The sequence below is a fragment of the Hydra vulgaris genome, chromosome 02 (genome assembly GCF_038396675.1).
Source record: "Hydra vulgaris chromosome 02, alternate assembly HydraT2T_AEP".
NCBI lineage: Eukaryota > Metazoa > Cnidaria > Hydrozoa > Anthoathecata > Hydridae > Hydra > Hydra vulgaris.
The window spans coordinates 7,860,001-7,879,848 of NC_088921.1; the positions used below are offsets into that span (position 1 = coordinate 7,860,001).

General features: G+C 26.0%; 1 protein-coding gene and 1 long non-coding RNA gene across 6 annotated transcripts in view; one reads left to right on the plus strand and one right to left on the minus strand.

Annotated features, from left to right (window-relative positions):
• LOC136076697 (uncharacterized) overlaps positions 1 to 10,441 on the minus strand; it is a 39,121-nt gene extending 28,680 nt beyond the window's left edge. The window contains exons 1-3 of one of the 2 annotated variants that reach the window (XM_065790055.1): positions 10,261 to 10,441; positions 1,703 to 1,984; positions 876 to 926 (exon numbers count right to left, since the gene is read on the minus strand). In XM_065790055.1, the coding sequence (XP_065646127.1) occupies positions 876 to 926; positions 1,703 to 1,979 (328 nt within the window). In that variant the 5' untranslated portion in view covers positions 1,980 to 1,984; positions 10,261 to 10,441. The remainder of the gene's footprint in view (positions 1 to 875; positions 927 to 1,702; positions 1,985 to 10,260) is intronic. The other variant, XM_065790056.1, reaches the window with a different exon arrangement.
• Positions 10,442 to 16,044: 5,603 nt separating this feature from the next.
• Positions 16,045 to 19,573, plus strand: LOC136076698 (uncharacterized). Of its 4 annotated transcripts, none has more exons than XR_010636526.1 (6): positions 16,045 to 16,317; positions 17,043 to 17,100; positions 17,186 to 18,007; positions 18,656 to 18,800; positions 19,105 to 19,158; positions 19,244 to 19,573. It is a non-coding gene; the product is annotated as an uncharacterized LOC136076698 (long non-coding RNA). The 4 variants fall into 4 exon arrangements; XR_010636524.1 differs by having other exon boundaries at positions 16,050 to 16,317; positions 17,043 to 17,118; XR_010636525.1 differs by having other exon boundaries at positions 16,047 to 17,100.
• Positions 19,574 to 19,848: the final 275 nt, after the last annotated feature.

Consider the following 19,848-nt stretch of genomic DNA (forward strand, 5'->3'; position numbering starts at 1 on the left):
TGAAAACAATAGGCATTTATTAATTGTTAAAAACACTTTTACCATAATTCTGCAAAGCCATATTTTTATAAAAAGTGATTTACAAGAAATTACTTTGACACATATATTCCTATATAAGTTGATTAAACAAAAAATTGTTTTTTTTGAATCAACTTATTGCATTTCCTAGCTTAAACACAATTTTGATATTTTTTTATTTTTGATGATTACTACTTACTCAAGGTGTAGTAGGCTTTTCCAAATAAAATAAATTGATAGCTATTAAATTTTAACAATGTTTCAATATGTTTTTAATAATTTCTCCTATATTGTTCAGTAATGCCAATTTATTAAAAACACTTGACGATTTTTTGATTGATAACTCTTTAATAGTAAAGTAAAAAAAAAAATTGTATGTTAATTAGTATTTAATACAAATACTCCATTTTCTATTCATTTTTATTTAACCAATGAAAAACATTCTTCCGTATGAAATTATTTAACTATACATAGAAATATGTATTTGTTATTTTAGTTTTTAAAAGACTACCAAACCATATATACTTTTAAAATCTCTAAATATAAAATACTTAGAGATCTTAAAACTGGATTATTTGACAAAAAAACTTAATAAATTCAAATAAGATAAGTTAAAATATAGATAAGTTTTATTATGTCTAATTTTTCAACTGTTCATTACTTTCAAATGTAATTACATCCAAATATTTTATTATTTAGTTTCATATTAAACATTTAACCTAACATAATAATCAACATAAACATCATGATCATTGCAATCATCATCATTTCGATCATGTTTTTCAACATACTCATGATAATTCTTATCATTACTATTTTCATCGTTTATTTTCTTTATTTATTCAATTAAGAATTACCTGTATTCAAAGAAACTTCTGGTAATACTGAAGTCATTGTGAAAAACCCACCTGGTTAAATAAACATAAATATATTTTTACAACACTATTCAAAAACTCAAAGTATAAAAAAAAATTTATAATATAATATTTTATTAAAAAATAAACATCATAATCATTATCATCATCATCAACTATAATAATTTTTTTTTAAGAGCAGATAAGTTTATTTAAAATTTTGTCTTTTATATTTCTTCTAAAATTTATGATTAAACTTTAATGAATAGTATTTCTGTAATCATTGTTGTCACCATCATCATCATCATCACCATCATCATCATCATCACCATCATCATCATCATCATCATCATCATCATCATCATCATCATCATCATCATCATCATCATCATCATCATCATCATCATCATCATCATCATCATCATCATCATCAAAATTTTCTGTAAGCAGAGAATTTGATGGGGAAGTTAAATTAATAACCGAAAAATACTTCCACATCATTAACATGCTATTATAGTACATATTATATATTTACCACTGTTTAATGAATTTTTTACTTTGATAAAATCGGTGAATTTATTTAAAAACATATCTAATAAAATATACAAAAATAGTTTTTTAACTTAATAGTCATTTTACAAAAATCTAAAATAATCAAATGTTTAAAAAAATAAAACAACATCATTATCATCATAATCAAATTTTTTTGAAAGCAAAGAATTTGATGAGGAAGTTAAAATAATAACAAAAAAATAAACATATAATGAGAGTGACAAACAACAATCTAAAAAATTTATATAATACAAATAAAAAAAAGAAAAAATGTGTACTTGCAAGAACCTCCACCTCCTTCAATAAATCTTTTTTTGGAATATTTAAAATGGCAAGTTTTAACTTTTCAAACGTTGGATTTTCATCAAAGTTGAACCATTTCCTTATCATTTCATATGCTTTGTCTTCTTGTTTTAGTAAATTTATAGAATCATTTCTAATTGCTTTTAAAATATGCTGTTTAACATTTAAGTAAATACCAATCTCAAACCAATCTTGAACAAGTAGTTTAGACAACTTAATTTGAAATTGAGGATATTGTAGAACTTTATCCATTTATACTAAAAAACACAGCAAAACTCAAAAATTAATCAAATAATATACTTCATAATATTTTAAAAAAATGTAAAATGTTGCAATCTTATGTTGTAATCTTATGTTGCAATCTTAAGAGATTTATTAGAAACAATGGACAAACTAAGTTTATTAGTCATTAAAAAAATTAAGCCTAGTGATAATTAAAAAATCATAGAGCGCAAGTGTAATAGTTTGTTTGACATCATAAAATCATTTTTACCTACCCTTCATATAAAATAATAACTTATTTTAAATATACCTCCAGCCAACATTTTTTAGTGTTTAGATGTTTCGCTGCAAGTTTATTTACCACATTTCAAAAAAAAGATTGATAAAAAGAATTACTTGTATGTAGTTATAGGAAGCTCGCAGAAGACTTAAGTCATTTTTGTCGAGTACCTTTTTCCGAGACATATAATACACATAAAAAATCAGTTGCATACGTGATATATATGTATTTGTTATATATATACCTTTTTATTAATATTGTTATTTTTTATTTTTTTTATTGGTTTGTACTATAAGTTAAGCTACATTTTTTTTTTAAATTTAAAAAAATTCCTTATTGTTGTTTAATTTAATTATTGCAGTTTTTAGCTTGATTTTCAGAGAGTCTTTATTGTTTAAGTTTAATAGTGATTCGTTTCTGGAAACTAATTTGTTAAATAAATAGGGACTAAGATATGTAATTGAGAATATTGAGAGTCTTGTTGTCTCAAACGTTATCCTTAAGTTTCCTGTTGCTCTTGTATTGTATTTATTTATATTGTTTTTAAAAAAGTGTGCTGTAAATGTTCTGGAACCAGACTTAGTTTATATTTAAACATAAAAAGCATATTTTGAAAAATGTTTATTTCAAATATATTTAGTGTGCTCATTTGTTTCAGTAAGGGTTGAGCATGAGTAAACTTATTTTTGTTGTATACTAGTCTTGAAGTGTGTTTTTGACATAAGTAAAGTGGTTCACTATTAGATTTATGGGTACCGCCCCATGCTAAGTTGGCATAGATAAGATAGCTATGTACAAATGCAAAGTAGACATGTTTCAGACTTTTTTGTGACAAAAATAGTCTTGCTTTGTAAAGCAAACCTATGTTTTATGATATTTTTGTGTTAATGTAGTTTATGTGGGATTTCCAGGAGATGTGTTCATTAAATAGAACTCCTAAAAACTTTGTATTCAGAGCTCTTTTGATGATGATATTTTCTATATTAGTTGTTGGTAGGTGCAGGGATATTTTTTTAATTTGTTGGTTAGAGTGGAATAGTATATACTAGTTTTTTCTATATTAAGTGACAGTTTATTTGATTTAAACCATATATTAATTTTTTTTTTTGGTTCAGCATTTGTTTATTCAATTGTCTTTGATGAGTAAAATAAGTTTGTATCGTCTGCAAACATTATAGTTTTAAAGATATTAGAGGCGTTTGGAAGATCGTTTATATAAATAAGAAACAAAAGAGGAGCAAGAATGGAACCTTGGGGTACACCACATTTTGTTTTTAGTAAATTTTAGTTGCTTTTTCTATCTAAAATAACACACTTTCTGTTAGAAAGTTTTTAAATTTAAAGTAGTTTTTAAATTTAAGCTTAAATTTAAGCAATTTAAGGTTGATTTTTTATACCATACTTTTTCATTTATTTTTAAAATCTCATGTTTGACGGTGTCAAATGCCTTTGACAAATCAATAAAGATCCCTAATGTGAATTTTTTTTTTTAAATGATCTACTTATCCTATTTGAGACGCCAAGGATTGCATGCTCAGTTGAGTGTAGCTTTTAAAAACCAGATTGACTTTTATTGATAATTTTGTTAGTTTTTAAATATTTATTTAATTTTTTATAGATTATTCGTTCTAGATGTTTCAAGAATACCGAAAGGATTGAGATTGGGCTACAATTGTTTAAATAATTGGTTTCTCCTGATTTATATATTAGTATAATTTTAGAGATTTTTAGTTTATCAGATGCAATACCTGTTGTAACTGATGAATTAAATACTTGGTAAATTAGATTACATACTTCCTCAAAAACATCTGACACTACTTTGCAAGCTATGTCATCGATCCCTAGGGACTTGATTTTAAGTAATTGTATAGCTATTTCAAGTTTGTTTTGATTTATTTCATTGCAATTTAAAGCAGTGTGAGCCTGTTAAGTATCTTTTAAATGTATTATTGGGGCATTGAATTTTTGATCCAATATCAGCACCAATGTTGGCAAAGTAGTTGTTAAATTCATTGGAAATATCTTGTTTGATGTTTGATTCACCTTCATTAATTATTACTCTAGAAGGCAATTTGTTAGGGTTAGATTTACTTTTACGAAATATTTCCTTCGTAATGTTCCATATCTTTTATAAGTCTCCATCAAATTTTTGTATTTGATTAGAATTATAAAACTTTAGGTGTTTTTTTTCTTTTTAAATAGGTTTTTGTATTGGTTAAAGAGGTATAGGATCCCTTGGCTCCTAATTTTTAAATATTTTATGTGTAGTTTTTGTTTTTATTTTGAGGACTTTCTTGTTTCTTTTGATATACTTGGGCAATTTAATTATTTAGCGTCAATTTCTTTTTCTTGAATTGAAAAACCTTTAATATATTGTAGGATAAATAAATCTATAACTTGATGTAGGCAGAGTTTGTATTTCCTAGTTTACATTATTGGTAGAACTTTTGCCAATTTGTTGCCAATAGCAAGTCCTTAATTTTTTAGTAGACGTTTCATCAATAGTTCTTTTATAAGGTAAGATACTTGAATTATTAATTTTTGTGAAATTTAGTGACGAAGAGAAGTATATTGGAAAGTGATCTGAAATATCTGTTTTTATTATTGCTGATTTTAGAGAAGTATCTTGTATTGAGTTTGTTAAAATGTATCAAAAGCAGTAATAGATTTGGAAGTTACCCTGGTAGGTTTGTTGATAATAGGAAAGATATTAAGTTGAAACATATCGTCAAAGAAATTTTTAGTAATCACATGCTCGTTGTACATAAAAAAAAAGATAATATAAAGCAATCAAAGGCATAAAAGTTAATAAGTTAGTTATTTGGATTATAATTCATCATTAAGTTTATTTATATTTTGGACAAGAAGAAAATAAAAATAATATTTTCTAAATTTACAAAAATTTTATACTTTTTAAATATATCTGTATTTTATTATAGTCTCTCTAAGTAGATATTTTGCATTAAACAAAAACAAACAAAAAAAGCAATTTAAGACAGGTATTGTTTTTTTTTTTTCAAATTTTGCTTACATTAAAATGTCACAGTGCAATTATATATGCCATATATAGCATTTTACAATTAAAAACATTTCCAATATTGGCATAATTTAAATAAGAAAAAAAACATATATACATATATAAATATAAGCATATATACACTTACAAATGTGTAGATGCGGACTTAAATAAACTGCTAATAATGAGATATAAGCTAGGATCTGAAAGATCACAAGATCTTGTCAACAGAACCTTATAAAATATAAACAAGCAAAATAAAGACAAGTAGATATAATAAGAACAAGCATAACATACTAAAAAATAAAGTAAAAATTAAAACAAAAATAAGTACTAAAACCAGAGAATAACAATTATCAAAATATTAGAAGTATCTGAGTATATTATCAAGTGAAAAAATACATTTTTTCAGATTGAGCTTGAAAAGGTAAAGGGAATTTGATAGATCAAAATTCCGCAAAACAATATTATTCCATAGGTGGGGTCCATGAAAAGCAATGCAAAATTGTACTTTGGTTTGTAACAATTATTAACTTTAGCATAAACACAAACAAAAACTTTTTTAATAAATGATAAAAAGTATTTTTGTATGATAATGGAGCAGATATATAAAATTTATTTCAATTATAAGTTATTATTTTCTGTTAGGGTAAAGTTGCGTATGTTTAGCTTGTTAACAGTCTATTGTTTTTTTAAAGCCAAAATATTATAATACTTATATTTACTTTTGCAGAATTTAATCTTTTATCTTGAAGAATATAATAGTTCATTTAAAAAAAAAATTTATACCAAAAACTCCGTTATTTTCAAAACACCCAATCATCTCATCTTAGGTAACCAGTTACTTAAAATGAGCTATTTTTAATAGAACTAAAAAAAACTCAAATTGACAAAAAAATAATCACACAAAAAAATTTTTATAAATTGTATCTTTAAGGACTATACTTAAGTAAAAAGTAATTATCTCAACTACAAAAAAAAAAAACAATAAATATTTCCCTTTTCTAAAAAAGTTTGTGATACTATTTTTTGAAAAAACTCACTTTTGAAGTACCAAAATAAAGTTCCATGGAGAACAACTTTAAAAGAACGCGCTTTTTTTAATAAAAAGCCACATCTCATCTTGAGCGTCTAAATACGTATCAGCTTTAGCAAATTTACCAAGTACTATCATAATTTAAATAGCATGACAACAGTTTAATAATTTTCTCATTTCACCCATGGGATTAGCAGTAGATAAACATAAAATATTGAGGATATAATAAATTTTTGACGACCTTGACTCGTTCTGATGTAATTACAATATATTAAATAATAAAAAAGTATAACGGGGATGGTAAATTTTTTTAACAATAAAATATTCAAAGAATATTAACTATACAACCAAGAAATTAAAATAAATAACACTGTCGAACTTTTTTTTTTTTTTTTTTAAACATCTTTGCTTCCAACAAGGCTGCAACCAACCACTAATAAAAGTTGAAAGTCACTAGAAGGGAAAAGATAAAGATTGTAGAGCAAGATAACAGTTGACATACAACTTAAAGGATTGCAAATTATATGAATCAGGAAAGCAAGATGAAGGAAGCGAATTCCAAAGAGCTGATGTTCGAGGAAAAAAACTAGACGAATAAGCATTTTTGAAACACTTAGGAAGAGTCAGTCAGTTAGGAAAAAGGATGAGAATTAATTGAATGATGAGTAACACGAGAATGAATTTTAGTAGATGGCACAAGAGACACTAGCTCTTTAGAGCAGAGCCAATTATAATATTTGTAGAAAGAAGAAAGAGAAGCAACATACGACAATGTGATAATGGTTAGAGGTTGGCTGCAAGAGCAGGTTCAACTATGTTTACAATGCATTTTTGCACCTTGTCTAAATGAGTAAGGGCATCATTAGAAGATCCGCCCTAGATATGGCAACGGTATTTCATACAAGGCCAGATTTGAGATTTCGAGCTTGATAAAGAGATGCAACCTTAGCAGATGCTAATTTAACTTGTATGAATATCCTTTACAAAAAAAAAATCAATAGTATTTTACGAAAAAATCAGTAGTCTACCCTTAAAAGAGGTTATATTGTCTAAGGAACCTGGTCATCTTATGCAACTTTTCCCTATATTATGGAAATGTTTAATAATTCTTTTCTTTTTAGCTAGCTCAAGCTTAGAACTAAGTATGTATCTTTATTATTAAATCTTAAATTTTACAATGGTTTTATATTAAATAAAATAAAAAACTGAGAAACTAAATTTTCATTATAGAACAGAAAAGAAAAATTGGGGTTTGTTGTTAAACTGTTGAGTTTCAATTCAAGTAAATAATTTAATAATTAATTATTGAAATTTGATTTTAAAGAAGTTGAAGAAAATTTTTATTCATTTAACAGTGTAAATTAAGTTTTTTATTGCTGCAGGCATTTATTAAATGCTCAAAAGATTTTTAAATTATGTCCAGAGTTGCTTGTTGCTTCGATGCTTGGTTTTTTTAAAAATTATTAAGGGAGTTTTATAAGCATAAGTTTACTTTTAGCACATTAAAATAAAATACCTCGGTTCTGGTTATTTTTAATTGATAGTGTCTTTCTGGTGTAACTTTTTGAGGAATATTTAATTTAAATGTGTGCTTATTTTGTGTTATTTTAATTAAAGTAGTTGATAGTTGGGAGTAAAATTTTGTAGAATTGGTGGCAAAAGTTGCATAACAAGTCATCTTGCCCCAGCCGTGTAACCAGATAAAACATTTATTAACTAATTTTTTTATTTTCATTTAAAAGTTTTCTACTTGCAAACTTAAAATTCATGCAATTAATGAATCATAATGATAACATAAACATACTGCCTAAGTATTATTTTCTCAGGACTGATAATTTTGCAATAACTCAAGGCTTTCAAAACGCTTGCCAACCACGTCTTCCACTTTTTATTTTAAATGAGGTATTTTAAATCAATGTCTTCTTGTAATACGAGACTCTTAGATTTTTTCCTATACTGTTCCGAAGAGATGTTTTGAACATATTCTTTTTTGTAATAAATTGGAAAAATATTTTAGTATGAACAGTCCATGGTATTGGATTTGGTAAGAGCCTAGAATTAAAAAAGTTCTTGAAACAACAAAGTTGTTAATTAAAAATTGAGAAGGATATTTTTGCATGAATTTTTATTAAAGTGCAACTTAAATACATAAAGAGAATGTCAATGTTTTGTTTTAAACATGAATTGTAGAACTTGGTGTAAATTAATTTACACCAAGTTCTACAATTAAAACATGAATAAATGAAAACTTCTGTGTGCACCTAATACAATCCTGCATGCATGTTTTTGTTTGCTAAAAAGCTTAATTTACCATAATTCTTACTACTATATACATTATTCATAAGGAGATAAAATTGTGAATAAACGAAAAGTATTTTTTCTTAAAGATGCAGTGCTGAGAAATGGTTAGATTTTATATAATATATAAATATTTCTTGAGATTTTATTTTTAACATATTTCATATGTGGTTTTCATGACAAACTTTTATCTAGTATTACATCTAAAAAAATTAAAGATTTGTTGCCTTTTAATAAATGTTGTATTGATAAAGAGATTCTGTAACTTTAATGGTATATTTTCACCTTTACTATATTTGTATAATAAAATAACTTTAGATTTTTCTACATTTAATATATGTTACTTGTAAACCACTTGTTTAATTTTAGTAGTTCTTTATTAAATATATTAAAGAAAACTTTTTTAACCTTTAAGCTCTGCTCAATTTTTTAGGTTTGACCACAAAGTGCGCAGTATTTTTAGCTATAGTTGTAGGTATATGAAAAATAAAATGTAATGTTATTGTAACATCTGAACCTTGAAGTCAGTTTTTCTGAAAGGCAAATGAGTATATTTACAAAACCTATATAGATTGAAACCATACCTATCATAAAATTTATACAGTGTTGGTCTATTCGCATTTACTTTGTTCTATAAAAAAATACAACTTGCACGAATCGGGAAAACAAGATATAAGGTGCGAATTCCAAATAACTGATGTTAGAGGAAAAAAACTAGACAGAAACTTTTGGAGCAAGTAGGAGCATTCACAGTAAAGAAGAGTTTTACAAGAATGAAAAGAAAAGACCTAATTTGCCCCTGCCTATAATAACATTTCCAAAAAATGTATGCTATGTTTGCAAGAAAAATTTGAAATAATTACTCATTTAAATCAGGAAAATTTATTAAATATAAAATCTGAATTAATTTCTAAATGTAGGCACGAAAATAAATACCTCTTAAAAAATTATTAAAAAAATGACCAAATTAAATTATCCCCATTCCAAAGGAATTTATTTATAATTACTTTCTGTAACTTCCCGTTACAGAAAGTAATTATTAAATTTATTTTACAATTACTTTCTGTAACTTCCCCTTAACCAAAAAAATACAGTAATTAAAAAAAAATTTTATTTTTAGTTATAATAATTTATAACTTCCCGTAAAATATTTTTTCCTTTAAATTAAATTTTTTTTGAGATTTAGCATCTATTCCTGATGATCCAACAATGGTGAAACTTAAAGTTGAAGATAAAAGTTAGATAAGTGTTTTTTACTAATTTATTATTGCTCTGTTCTTTAAGAACATTGAGCACTCTATTTGTAAAATATGCTAACATAACTTACATATATATATATATATATATATATATATATATATATATATATATATATATATATATATATATATATATATATATATATATATATATATATATTTATATATATATATATATATATATATATATATATATATATATATATATATATATATATATATATATATATATATATATATATATATATATATATATATATGTATATATATATATAATTTTAAATATCTAATATGTTGTTCAAAAATAATTTTAATAATTTTTTTAATTTTTATACAAACTAAATACCTAATATATTGTTTGTTAACATTAAATGAAAATTTAGAAATATTCAAAATTCACAAGCCTTAAAATAAAGACATACTTGTTTAACTCCACTTTCTGTTGGTACCGGATGCAAAAAAAGAAATCTTAAATGAGGCTGAAAGTCTATTATACTTTATTTTAAATCACTTCAGTTATTTTACTTTAAAACAATGTCTCACGCCTATTTATTGACTAAGTTAAAGCTTTCTCGAATTACAATATTGCTGCGATTTATATCCGAATATCTTACTGTTAGTCCGGATTGTTATGCAGACCTATTAAAAGAGAAACGTCCGTAACTTGTTATGAGATGGCAAGGGTAGAGTGAAAACAACATTTTTCAGAAGATATCCCTGATTTTTATATAAGCCTTAAGAAAACCAAAAAAACGAGATCAAAATGAGCAAAATTGGGCAAGAACTACCTCCTGCAGTAATTTTTTACTAATATTTTTACATTAAAAATTATTATTTTAAGTGGAAGTTACAAAGTGAAAACATAGTAGATATGTTTGAATTATCTATTAGTATTATGACCAAAATAATCACTTTTGTATTAAAAACGTTTTTAAAAGTTTTTAATACACGTTTAAAAAAAAGATATTTCAATTGAAGAAATTGAATATTAGGCATAAAATTTAATAAAATACATGCTCTACTCGAAGTTTCAATACAAACCATATTTTTAAATTCTAGTAAGAATATTTTGTTTGTAAATAATAATAATTTTTATAGTTGAATAATAAACTCGTAATAACGTATGTTCTATTTATTAAGAATATTAATTAAATGAATATGGTTTGTGTTGACATGTTTCTGTATAGAGGTTAATACTTTGCAATGTTTATTTATACTATGATAATACTACAATATACTAAAACTTTTCTAAATATATTTCAGTAAATAGAATGTTAAGATTTAAAACAAAACATCCATTCTTTTGGTTTTTTAAAGCCGCTTTCTGAGGTGCAACTGCCAACAGGACTAGATGTGATGCGGCATATGATGTTTTTGCGAAAAAATGTAAGCTACATTTCATTTTTTCAAATAATATTAATGTTAAATATATAATAAATTTTTACATAAACATCCTGGCCAACAAAAGCCAAAAAAAAAATGAAGCAGCTTCAACCGCAATGCAGAGATTAAAAATTTGGTAAAAATGCAACATACCTACCGTGTCATCATTTACAGTGTTGACAAAAAGAGCTTATAACCTATTTGTGCAGAGCAAAAAGCTGCATTTTTATTGAACGAAGCAAGATAAGGAGTGAGCGCATGAAAGCCAGGGATAACTCTAAAGTTATTAAAATCAAAATAAAGGTGTTGTATTTTAATGGCATAAAAGACTAGACCTTCTACAATGGGAAATTCGTTTTTTACATGCAAATGAGCTTCCACTAAGTCATTTGTTTTCAGAATTGGATGGATCAACATCTGGTCTTAGATACTCTTCAGGTTCTATTGGAAAGTCCCTTGAAACTTGTAAGATCTTAAAGGTTGTTGATTTTCAACCAATAAACCATAACGTAGAATGCCAGAAGTGGACAGAAAAGTGCTCAGTGCAGATCAGCTTTACCTTTTTGACATCTGCCAGCTGTACTAAGTTGCACTTGTTCTGTCAATCTGGAATAGCACTGGAGAACTGGCTCATTCTAGATGGCTTACTACAGCCAATAGGGTTCTCAGATTATATATTTCTACCACCAGTCCTTCATCAAATTTAGTAACTATAGCAACACACATTATGCTCGTTTATATCCTTATGTGGTTCATCATCAAGATGGAGTCTTTATTTTTCATGGCAGCAGGCATCAATGCAGCACAAAGGTCAAATTACAATATCTGTCAGATGCATTACCTAAGGTAGTAGACAAAGTTATTCAAACAAATGAATTCTTAGGTCATCAAGAAAATATTCTTCTGGCAATGAAATTAGATGAGCAGCCGCAAATCCGAGAATTAAGTAAAGAAAAAGTTTTAAGTATTTTTGAAAACGAACTAAATATAAGTGACGAAGTTATTTAAAAGATACATAGGACAGGAAACACTGGACTAAGTAAACCTTGATTGGTCGTAATAAAACTATTGAACTATAAAGAAAAAAAGCTTATTAAAGAACTTAAAAAATTTAAAAGGAACATATATATTTATTAATAAGGGCTTCTCTTTGGATATCCTAACCATACGGAAAAAATTCTTTGAAGAAATGCGAACTCACAGGAATAACGGTAAATATTCTGTCGTTATTTATGATAAATTAGTTGTTAAAGATTTAAAAAAAAAATCGCATTAGAATGCTTAGATTTTATTTTCCTTTGGTATTTTTGTGTTTTTGATAATAACAACTAGAAATAACATTTCTAGTTGTTATTATTAAAATGGAGGATGCCAACAATATTAATATTTTTGGAACAACAGGAAGAAAAAACACACTAAATTAATGACGATGTAGTTAATGACGATGATAGAAACATTAACTTTATTGACGAAATTTCATTTGTAACGGCTTATTACAATGTTCACGATGCTAATCATGTTCTTTATTCTTCATCATCTTATTTCTCATTATTACATTTAAACATGAGAAACATTAAAAAAAACTTTGAATATTTAAAGTTAATGCTAAATAATGTAAATAACAAGTTTAGTCTTATTTGTCTAATAGAAATTTATTGTCATCGAGACACGATTAAATCTAACTTTCATTTATCAGGATATAAACCAATCCATCAACCGAGAATAAACGGTATTGGCGCGGGCCTATCTATTTTTATCCAAAACTCATTGACTTTATCCATATAGGTAACCTCAAAATAAATGACGTTGATTGTGATTCATTTACTTTTGAAATTATTAATAAAAAAAACAAAAATATATGTAACAGCATTACATAGACCGCCAAATGGTAATTACAATTTGAAAATAACTTAAACTACTTGTTACCAAAGCTCGTAAAAAAATACGTTTCTTTATTGGGTGATTTTAATTTGAATTTTTTGAATAATAAAACAGACAAAGTGTATTCATAAAACGTTGCGCGTTTTATGAATACATTTTTGCAATACAGCATTTTCCCCCATGATTAACAAGCCAACACGCGTGACAAAAATAACTGCATACATTATTAATAATATTATTACTAATAATTATAAAAAGGCTAAAATGCAAATTGGTATTGTTAAAACAGATATCAGTAACCGTTTTCCAGTTTTTCTGATTACATGTTCTGCAACCCAAGAATACAAAAAATTAAAAAACAACTGTTTATGTAAGAAAAATAAACAATGAATCCCTCGCCAAGTTTCGCAATCTCTTACAAGAAGTAAAGTGGGAACTATTAACTGATTGCAATGACGTTAATAATGGCTACGTATATTTTATTCGCATATTCTCTAAGCAATAAAAAAAAGGTGACCATATGTTAGGGTTTGCGTGTACAGTAAGCGTTTGACGGTAGTTTTGCGTATTATTTGAAAGACTTTTAGTAAATGGATTTTCTAAAATATAGTTAAAAAACAAAATGAATAAACTTCCAATAAACTTAACTATAAAACACGAAACTAAATGAATTAAGTTTCCGTAAACATTAAAAAAAAACTACTTCGAAAGATTTTTCAACTACAACAAAGAAAATGCGTTCGTTTTACGCAAATTTTGTTTGCCTTGTTATGTCTTTTTTCCCTAATTATTGTAAATAATGCTTTGCGATTTATTTTAATAAGAAGTTCATAAAAATATGTGTTCATAAAGAAGTAATTTAAGGTTTATATAACTATTTATACATCAAATTCGAAAAATGAATAGTTAGAAGAGAAGGTTAAACACATTTAATGATAATTTTCTAACTTAATGATCAAAGATGACCTCCTCAAATGTGCTATTTGTCAAAACCTATTTGACATTAGTAGTCGTGGATAGTCTGCAATTGAAGATCATTTCAAATCTATCAAACACAAAATAGCATTGGATGCTTCTATATTGTCAAACAAAATCACAAAGTTTATGAAGAGTCAGAGCTTTGGTCAAAATGAAAAAAAATTAGCTATTCAAGAATGAACAATTGCATTCCCCACAATCAAATACAACCATGGGTTTAGAAGTGCTGATTTTACATCAAAGCTAATTAAGATATTTTATAATCCAAGATTTGCTTGTACGCGTACAAAATGTGAAGCAATAAGTATAAACGTGTTCAAGAAATATTGTGAAGCTTACTCAAAAAATTCTTTATTAAAAGCATCATATGTATCAACTCTTGATACATCTGATGCATCAAACCACAAGGAAGTTTAAATGCATCCAATTTTGGCTCGTTACTTAGATGTTAAAGAGGGAGTGCACATTCGACTGATTAACATAGATTGTGTAAATAGAGAAACATCAGATATTCTATCAGAAGTTTCTTAAAATGTCTTAGTGTTGACAATATTTCTTTAAAAGTTTTGGCTTTTTCTGCAGACAACACCAATACTAATTTTAGAGGTTTAAAACAGAATGGTAATAACAATATTTACAAAAAGTTAACCGTTAACCTAATCTGTAAAATCATTGGTATTGGTTGCAATGCTCTTAGTTTATCAAATGCAATAAACTCTGCATCTGGTTGTTTATCTATTGGTGTGGAGATAATTATTCCTCAAACCTAATTTTTTTTTTTTTTTTACCGTTTTACTGTTCGAGTTTCTAGTTTAGAAAATTTCTGCGATGAGGCAGGTGAGGAAAATCAAATATTTCAAGTATTCTCAAAGGTTTGTTGGTTGGCCTTACTTCAAGCTATCGAAAGAGTGCTTAAGTTAATTAACTAATAGATCATACTTTTTAAGCTTAGAAAATTGTTTTAAATTTTTATTTGACCTTTAATAACGAAATAGGCGAAATAATATTGTTTTTTTGTTTAAGTCGATGTTTTTTATAACACAGAAAAAAAAATTGAGAAAGATGATATTTCTGCTGCTGAAGTTGCCGTAGTATTAAAGGATTTGAAAGACCAGATAAAATCTGGAGAAGTAGAAAAACATCTACCTTTAGCGTCACTTTAATGAGGTTAAAGTTTTTAAATGGTCTTTATCTAACTGTAAATTGAATGGATTGAAATTATTGAAACTATTACTTTTTTTAAAAAATCAACAGAAATCACATTTGATGACAATAAATTGTTCGACGAAAATCGGAGAACTAATTTATATTGCACACAGGAAAAGTTTTCTTCTTGGAACTTACAGTCTGTTAAATGTGACAAGTGATGGTTTGAAATTTTTTCTCATTTCGAAAATAATAACGTTCATTATAACAATATGTTAAAATTGGTGAAAGCCGCTTTATGTTTGCCAGATACAAACGCTTCCGTAGAGCAATTGTTTTCGATTGATAATGATATTTGGACGGAAGGAAAATCCCAACTTACAATGAAACCTTTGGCAGCTGTTTGGTTCATTAAATTTAATTTAGGAAAATATAGCTACTCAGAATTTGCAGAAAAAATTGAAAAGGATGACATGTTGCTTAAAACAAACCATTCTTAAGAATAATATTTGTGATTTAAAAATGCAAATTTTGTTTAATATTTTTTCCATAATTCAATTTCTTCAAATGCTATTTTAAACTAAATAAACAAGTTTTTATTAAAAACCATTTAAAGCAGACCACCCAGTAGGCACGCAACGTTTTATTAACGTTTCAATCACGTGTATTTTAGGTGACTTCGTCCAGGTTACTATTTTACGTGAAAGTTACGTGAAAGTTACGTGCCAAAATATCGTGTCTAACGGAACTTTTTTTATTCCTAATAAAAACCTGTGATAAGAAATATAAAATTATATTTTTTATTATATTATTTATTTTTTTATAGTATAGTTTTTGTATTTATTAAATTAGTTATAATTATTTTACTTTTATGATGATATAATTAATTTTTATTGTAGTTTAATTATAATTAAAAAAAAAAAATTGGTCTATATAATATCTTATAACGAAACGCATTTAAAACAAAACTAAATAGTCAAATATATTTTAAATTGTAATATCTAATATCTAAATTACATCAAATTAAGTTAAGTAAATTAGTACCAAGCGTCCCTATTTGCCACACAAATAAGATTAAACTCAAATACAAGGTATGCTTTTTTTCTACTTTATGATATAATATTTTAGACTGGCGAATATGCGCATTTTGCTTACTTAATTTAGTGCAAAAAAAGTTATGTTATAACGAATTTAATATCAAATTAAGTAAGCTACACGGACAAATTATAAGTTCTAGCAGAACTTATTCTTAATTCTTGAGCAATAATAATGTCTGTAGAACTTCTGCATACATTATTGCTCAAGAGTCGATTAGATAAAAACCAAAAATAGATTTTCTTCTATTATTTTGTTTTAATCAACAAGGCTAAAGAATTTATCCAAGATAATATCAATAAATAAATATGTTATGTTATTTATTATTGATATATGTATATATTATTATTAAATACTTTATCTTTTTGTAATATATGACATTTAATCTTGTGCTTTACTTGTTAAAAAAGGTTAATACTTATTTATTTCATTTTTTTATATTATTTAAATATTATATGATTAATATATTTATTTTAATTGTATTTATGAAATTATTATTGTATATATTATATGACTTTTATTGCTATTGTTATTATGTACAATATAAAACAGGTTATTAACGCGGATTTGTTCAATGTTTTCCCCACAAAAAGATGATTATGATGCTATTGTATTTGAAACTGCATTATACTTATCTTTCAATGTTGACAACCTTCCAATATGTAAAGCAAGTTTCTCTCAAATATAGCATTGCTTTTTTAAAAATTGTTTGATGATTTAGATCAAAGAAATAGCAACACCAGAAAATCTTGTTGCCAATACAGTTGGCGACTCACCATGTAAAACTTGTGTTAAAAGTATGTGATTTAAGATAATTATTTAATAATCATATTACTATTTAAGTTTTTATTTGTTTCTTTTTAGCTAAATTTGGTGTCGCTAGCTATTATTGGAGAAAATATCGCCTTATTCATTAGATAAAGTTTGATGCATGCTCTTACCCGGTTTCCTTCTTCACGTTTCAATCATGTATATTTTAGGTGACCTCGCCCAGGTTAAAATTTTACTTAATTGAAGCATGAAAGTTACGTTGCCAAAATATTGTGTATTTAGGATCTTTTTTTATTCTCTATAAAAACCTATGATTAGAAACTTGGAAAGATATTCTTTATTTTATTTACTATTTTTTTATAATTAAGTTTCAGGGATTTTTTTTGGGATATTCCCGAAATACCGGATATTTTTCTGAAATTTATCTTTTTCCAAATATCCGAAAAGTTTTCCATACATCCAAGTTAAAGTATATATTATTGTCATTAACTTGGCTGAATGCAAAATTAAGGGAAAAATTAGGGGGAAAATATTCTGAATTTTTTCAGGATATTTTCTGCAAACAATTTTCAAAATTTTTTAAATATAATGATTATATGAAATATGTAGTTTATATGTTCATTATTGTAATTACTTTTTATTATACTTTTATAATAATATAATTATTTTGCATTGTAGTTTTATAATAATAAAAAAAGTATCAGGGTATAAGATATCTTACAACATCGCAATGCATTTTTGACAAAAATAAAATGTCACATATAATATTTTATCTAAACATATTATATTATTTTATATCTAAGTTTTATCAAATTAGGTTTTATAAATATATTTCAAAGCTTAGTTCAAAATCGTGTAACGTTATGGCAGATAATTCTCATATTGCAACATGCAAAAGATCAAACCTAATACAAGGTATACTTTTTTTTTCTACCCTATTATATAATATTTTAGACTGTCAAATTTGTCGATGTAATTAATTTAATAATAAATAAGTTATAACTTATTTAATATTAAATTTATTAAACTACATGACAAATGATAAGTTCTGTATAAAATATTATAGACTAGGAAGATCCAATGGTATTGTTATGTTATTGCCTAGGAATATCATTCTGTAGTAAGACACAATAACCTTTTAACTTTTAAAGTTTGAGAAAATTCACTTTTCCCTCTCTTCGTCTTTTTTTGTGATCGCACCCTGTAGCAAGAATTTAATTTAGTTCATATCTTGTTGGAGAATGCAACTTGATTCTGAGTTGAATTTTCAGCACTCTGTATTTATTGGTGACCTAATTTGACAATACTTTATTATACATATTTTTAGTTTTATACTTAATATATTATATATAATTAGGGGTAGATGAGGCTCCTTAGCCGTGGTGAATGTTTCCACAGCAAAAGGAGCCTCAAGATGAAAATCTCACCATGGGTAGGAAAATCATGATATAAAATCCCCACTATAATGTTGTGTGGTTATGTGGTAACTATTACATTTTTAAAAATTGTTATAATTTTTCTGTGTGCATTCTAAAATTACATTTAATGTTCAAAACTTTGTAGATTACTCAATTAAAGCAATTTCGTGGGCTGTCACCTTTGCATCTAGTGAGTTAATGTATGAACAAGTTAATGCAGAAACAAGTGCAAATATAAGAAGATGGAAAACAAAGAAAACAAATTATTTAATCAGATGTTATCACATAAGGTGAGTACGGGTCTTTTTCTAATCACGTGCATCAGTTATAAACTTTATATATAGATATATATTTATCTATAGACAGATATTAGATATAGATATATATAGATAAACAATATTTTTTTAGACTTGTATTTATTATTTTGTACTTCTTTTTTTTATTTATCTGTCGACTTTTTTGTTATGTCTTTTTTTATTAAATCCTTATTTATTTTTTAGCAATAAGAGTATAAAATTAGAAGGCAAATGACTTTTTTTTGATTTTTCTCCATTGTATGTAGTATTGTTTTCTTAAAATTATTTAATGATTTAGATAAAAGAGAACAACTAGAAAATCTTGTTGCCAAAATGGTTGGCAACTTACCAAGTAAGATTTGTTTTAAAAGTTTGTGATTTAAGATAATTATTAAATAATCATATTATTATTTAAGATTTTATTCGTTTCTTTTCAGCTAAATCTGATTCATTAGATAAAGTTTGATGCGTACTCTTATAGGAGAAAATATCGACTGATTCGTTAGATTATGTTTGAAGCGTACTTTTATGGGAGAATATATCGACTGGTTCGTTAGATTAAGTTTGAAGTGCGCTCTTTGTGGATCGAAGCGTGCTCTTCGTAAGTTGCAGATCTATGACTTTGTACTTATTACTTATTGGATATAAGGAGGATATTTTAACAAAAGTGCAGCTTTTATTACAAATTCAAAATGTTTATGTCAAGAACTAATATACTGACTAATAAAACCATGTAATTTAATACGTATTAAATATTTCCTCGACGATGAGTTTTTTTTCTATACACGAATCCAATCACTTCGTTTTTATAAAGCATAGTTATTGCTTTAATATTACGTGCCAAAATTAACGTAAAAAGCACCTCTTTTAGACAGTTCATGGAGACCAAAGAGTCACCTAAATATCACGTGCCAAAATAACGTGAAAAACACGTCCATAAATCACGTGAATTGGTCATTTCATGGGGACCAAAAAGTCACCTAAATGTCACATGCCAAAATAACGTGAAATTCACGTTTTTGTCACGTCGCTGTGCCTACTG